A 6,045-nucleotide genomic window follows, 5' to 3' on the forward strand; every position below is an offset into this window, starting at 1 on the left:
TGAGGTGGGAGTGAGATAGCGCTAGGTGAGAGTAGTAGTAGTAGTAGTAGTGGTGGTGGTGGTGGTATTGGTGAGGTGGAGTGTGACATAGAAAGTAATCAGTTGTGAGAGGAGGAGGAGGAGGTGTTAGTGATCGGTCAGGCGGTAGGTGAAGGGGGAGGGACTGCTGGGGTGGAAAACAAGACGATTTGGCGGTTGGAGATGCGTGTGTGAAACTTTCTTTGTGTATATACGTATGTGTATATATGTATGTGTATATATGTATGTGTATATATATCTATCTACATGCACAGTCTATTGTTACCGCTGGCTCTCCCTCCCTCTCTCTCCTTCTTCTCCTACATCTTATCGCTCTCCATCTTTCTCTCTCCCTCACCTCTTACCACTACTGCCACTCTCTGCTTAACCATTACTGCCCTCCTCCCCCTCCCCCTCTGTCTTTTCTTTCTCTCTGTCTTGCTCTCCCTCTCTCCCTCCCCCTTACTCTCCTTCCGTCACAGCTTCCTTCGGCGAAGAAGAGAGATGACATAGACAAGGGCAGAGGCGGGATTAGCTAAGTGAGGCATCTCACTCTAACCCTTATTTCACACACACACACACACACACACACACATACATCTTCAAACACACACACACACACACACATTCTCTCTTTCTCTCACTCTCTCTCTCTCACACACACATCTATGTATAGACATATATCCACATATATACGTTTACAAGACCGTGTCCCTCCATATAAACACACGTATAGAATACATAAAGGGCAGCCGTATCCCACTCGGAGCATTTCTTAACGGTGGACGTCAGCGAATGCTTAACTTATTTCTGTCTGTGACACTTTCTTGGACTTACACCACCACCGCCACCACGCACATCTAACAAACCCATACAATCGTCGTGTTTGCGCTGTATATGAATGTATATACACCCGTTTGTTTGTCTATATATATACGCGTGTATATAGAGCAGACAGAGAAACAAAATACTCCACACACAACAACAACAAATACAACCACTAAGCAGAAAGACTGAAAAACAAAAAAAAGATCGTGGGGACATTTGTAAAAAAAAAAAAAAAGGGGTTGAAAAAAAGAAAAACTTATTTTCAAAAGAATCTTATTTAAAATTTATCTTTAAAAAAACAATCCCGAAAATGGTGATGTATTTGAATAAAGATGTTTTACTGGGGCCAGTTTCCTGCGTCGATACGACAGGAGCTAGCGTGAAATTAGAACCGGCAATCTCTGACATTGTTTCTCTTTCCGTTCCCTCCTCAACTCACAGTATGGTTACTACTACTACTACAGCTACTATTGGTGCCATTACCACTACTACTACTACTACTACAGCTGATTTTTCTCTCTCTGGAGTTCTTCATGTCGTTGATAATGTTGATGCTAAGGTGTCGTCAGGTTTTTCCTGGAGCAGCCCTGGCGCTCTCTCCTCAGTCATCCACTCACCGTCGTCGGTTCAATCCCCGATCGTATCGCCCGAAAGCCCCACGACGAACGCATTTCATGTCGATGACCACCTCCACTATAATCACAACCACAGTCAACATCAATACCAAAACGGCCACCACCGCTACCGACCTCTCTACCCACGGCCGGAGATGACCATGGAATTAAGTACGGTTGTCGACAGCCCATTGTCTGTGTCGACACCTTCTTCACCGTCGTCGTCGTCATCATCATCATCATCATCATCATCATCCTCATCATCTCCTTATTCATCTTCGTCGCTGTCATTTTCTCCTCTTCATACCGCCGACCGCAAAGTGCCCGCGTTAAAATCGAACCTGCAACAGTTATTACCACAAAACCGACCGCAAAATGAACGACAGCCCAAGTCTCAGCTTCCGATGGAGTCGAAACCGCAACCACAACAACCGGATGTGAAGGCAGCCGTAGCATGTCCGGTTTTGTTACCCGCCTCCGCCGCACCGTGCAAGGATTCTGTCGTGCTTTTGAACTCTGTCAACACAACTGTAGAAGCAACAACAACAACAGCATCGTCGTCATCGTCGTCATCATTAGCAGCACCAAGAACAAAAGCAACAACAACAACAAGGAGAAAAATAACGGAAATGACAAAAGCAACGAGACCGCCGATAATATCACGATCACCACCATCATCATCATCGTCATCGTCATCATCGTCATCATCATCATCATCATCATCATCATCATCGTCATCATCATCATCGTCAATACCAATAATATCCTCATCGACTGACTCCGTTGACGAGTTGAAAAGAAAACAAACAAGTCCGGAAAAAAACTGCGGTGCCAAGCGACGTAACGGGCCCACGACGAAGAAAAAGCGTTACACCAAGTCACGAATTCGAAACTGTAACCCTTTGATCGTGATGAAAATGAAGAAAAACAGACGAATGAAAGCGAACGACCGAGAACGTTCTCGAATGCACAGCTTAAACGATGCTTTGGATTGTCTTCGAGAAGTTCTACCGAATTATTCCGACGAAGGCAAACTGACCAAAATCGAAACGCTGCGTTTCGCGCACAATTACATCTGGACCCTGAGTGAAGCCCTTAAATTGATGGACACCGCTGAGAGTAAAGGGGACTTTGGTGACATCCCCGAAAAGCTGGCGACTCTGGGTTTGTTTGCACGTCTTTCTCAACATAAACACCACCACCATTATCATCATCACCACCACCACCGACAACAACATCCACTACAACTGCAGCCTCAACCACAGCAACAACTGTTACTACAGCGACCACAACCACCTCAACAACAACAATTAGTATTACAACAGCAGTCATTACAACTGCAACATAAGCTACAACCACTAACACATCTATTACCACCACTAGTACCACCACCAACACAACAATTGCCACTACCACCACCACCACAACAACAACAGATCTTACTTGCAAACGAAATAGAAATGGAAGAAGACGACGAAAAGGATGTTGTTAACAGTGATGGTGATGATGATGATGACGACGATGATGATGATGGTGATGATGAATCAGACGGGTTACTTAAACGGGTGGCCGATACCAGTTTTCTCCAAGACTTCCTCATGTCGCAGGAGAACGAACCAGTCACGACTTCCGGTCATCGCCATCATCATCACCATCATCATCACCATCATCATCACCGCCGCCGCCGCCACCTCCTCTGCCGTGAAGCTAATAACTACAACGACGCGGATGCTGTTGCCAATAGCAACGGGAATAACTCCTCTCTCTCCCCGCCATGGATACCCGGTGACTATGGCAACAAGATCCACGCTATCAACAACAACAACAACAACAACAGCGACAGTGATATGGAAGTCAGCAGCAGCAGTGGCGGTGGTAGTAGAGGCAGTTGTTGCTGCAGTAGCAGCAGCAGTGGTTGTGGTGGTTGTAGTTGTTGCACCAGTAACCACAGTGACAGTGGTAGCAGTATTAGTAGCAGCGACAGTAGTAGTAGTAGAAGTAGTAGTGTTAGTAGTGGTGGTAGCAACGACAACCTCGCCGACAGCGTCACCGGGGTTCGATCGCCTGACGGCCCCAACTGCTCTGCCGCCCCCGTCCACGACCGCCGCCCTCGCCGCAACCATCACCATCACCACCACCATCATCATCATCATCCTTACCAACTGCCACAACGCCAGCATCATCAGCATCAACATCAACCTGAACAACAACTCACCAAACAGCCCCAACGCCACCTCTATTTTCAACAACATCAGCTGACCGTGGAACCGGGGCAGAATGAAAGCCTTCACTTCTCCACGGATTTCTCGACGCCAAAACCGAACTTTGACCTTCAAGATGACAATTTTGTCGAACTCACAAAGTTATGATGACGGCGTCGACGACAATAACAATAAAAGCAACAACAGCGACGACACCGCCACAGCCTCTACGTGGTTGTTTGATTTGCTAGCGATAACAGCCAAATCTTCCTCAAATTGCTACCGTCTTTAAATTAAAAAAACAAATGAAAGAGGATGCTTTCGGACAATGTAGTCCTAGATACATTATGGCTGAACCAACGATGGGACGTGATGACCACAAGCGGAAGGCCTTTGATTCTACAGAAGCCTGCTCGATCAGCGTTGCCCCGGGCTAAACAGCTACAACAACAACAACAAAAAACCAGTTAAGAGAATTAATCGTAATTGCAATGTGATAATGAAGACGAAAAGTCATTAAGAAAGAAACACCACATGACCAAAATGTTTCGGTATAAGGAAGTGACTGGATAGACACCCACAGTATATTACTGGTAACGATTTAATCGCCAAAACTCTTTGTGCCAATCTAAAAAAAAAAAATCCAACAAAAACCGTATAAGCAGCAATACAGAGCTCGAGCATGGGCTCGGCCGGCACCACTAAAACAACACACACACACACACACATCGTATTTGATGATTTTGGATTATCTCAAGAATTTTTGTTAATTTAGAAATCAACTTTTTTTTTTGCAACTTACACAAAACGATGTTTTAGAAACTATCTATGGTGGCCTTGAATTACTGTAAAACTTCTATTAATAAAACAACCAAGAAAATTAAGCTAACGATTACATAAGAGGAAACGACCATATAACAAGGACTATGGTGGCCTTGAAGTATCATTGTAATGAATATTTCATGAGTCATAATAAAATTGTCAAAGCACTCGAAACGAATTATATATATATATATATATATATATATATATATGTATATATATATATATATGTATATATATATATATGTATATATATATAATTCGTTTTGAGTGCCATGATAGATCGCTGACCACTACACACAGTTTTTTTCTCGCCTTGTTTCTCTCTTTGTTTCTTTCTGTGTCCCTTTCTGTGGAAGAACGATATATATATACACACACACACACATATATATATATATATATATATATATATATATGTATGTATGTATGTATGTATGTATGTCCACATAGGTAGACAGGAACAAAGCAAACAGACCGTCATTCTTCAAATTGAATCAATATTTTGGAATTAACATTATACACATCGTCACACGTGTGTATATAGCATGTACACACGTATGTGCATACAGACTAATTGCTCACATGTATACATATATACACACGTGTCATGATTATATAGTCAAATACAACCATGAACGCCATCGCTATTTCATTTATTTATTTAATTTTCATCATCATCATCATTATTATTATTATTATTAATATTATTATTTGTAAATCATAAAATGCCTGAAAGCTATCATTATAAGAACTGAGTCGAAATCCCGCCAAAGTCAACTTTGATTTGCAGCCATTCTTGGACGATTGAAAAAAGCAATTGTTCCGGTCGATATACATTGATTAGTTTGTGTCTGTGGCATGGAAATCATCAGTTAATTCTTCATTCTTTGATTGATTTCCAATTAAGAAATCGAGACTGTTTTTTTTTTTTTTCCATTTTTTTTTCTTCCTTATTTTGGACCATTTTTTGTTTAAATAGAGAACTTTGAAAAAACAAAACAAAACAAACAACAGTGGGATAATTATTTTAATAATGGCAAACCAGAGCCATTAACAATGATTCTCAGGACATGGTGAAGAACCGGAGCAAGAACACAAGAACTTTGGACTTTTACAACAAAAACAAAATGCTTTGAGGAGTGTTTAAACAGATATTCCTTGTGTGTGTGTGCGTGCGTGTGTGTCGGATTACTTTCCTAAACAAAGAGAGAGTAAAAATCTAAAAATCATTCTAATGAATGTTATTTTTGTATTTCCAACGGATTATCTCGTCAAAATTTCATCAAATAATTTTCTGGTCTTTGATACTTTAAAAATTGTTTATCAACGAATTTGTCCTTTTTCTGAACAGTTACATACATACATACATACATACATACGTACATACATACATACGTACATACGTACGCGCATAAATTTATATATACATTTTTACATACATATATAGATACACCTGCATATATATATGTACATAATTACACACACACACACATACATGAATATATGTATATACAATGTCATTCCATGAACTCTATGCTTATAAACATGCATACACACAG

General features: G+C 41.4%; 1 protein-coding gene across 1 annotated transcript; it reads left to right on the top strand.

Moving 5' to 3' along the window:
• Nucleotides 1–703: 703 nt before the first annotated feature.
• LOC106873740 (hormone receptor 4) lies at nt 704–4,652 on the top strand. The gene has a single exon (XM_014921235.2). The coding sequence runs from the start codon at nt 1,157–1,159 to the stop codon at nt 3,827–3,829; it is 2,673 nt and encodes an 890-aa protein (XP_014776721.1). The 5' UTR covers nt 704–1,156; the 3' UTR covers nt 3,830–4,652.
• The last annotated feature ends 1,393 nt before the right edge of the window (nt 4,653–6,045 follow it).

This window comes from Octopus bimaculoides, chromosome 15, assembly GCF_001194135.2.
Source record: "Octopus bimaculoides isolate UCB-OBI-ISO-001 chromosome 15, ASM119413v2, whole genome shotgun sequence".
NCBI lineage: Eukaryota > Metazoa > Mollusca > Cephalopoda > Octopoda > Octopodidae > Octopus > Octopus bimaculoides.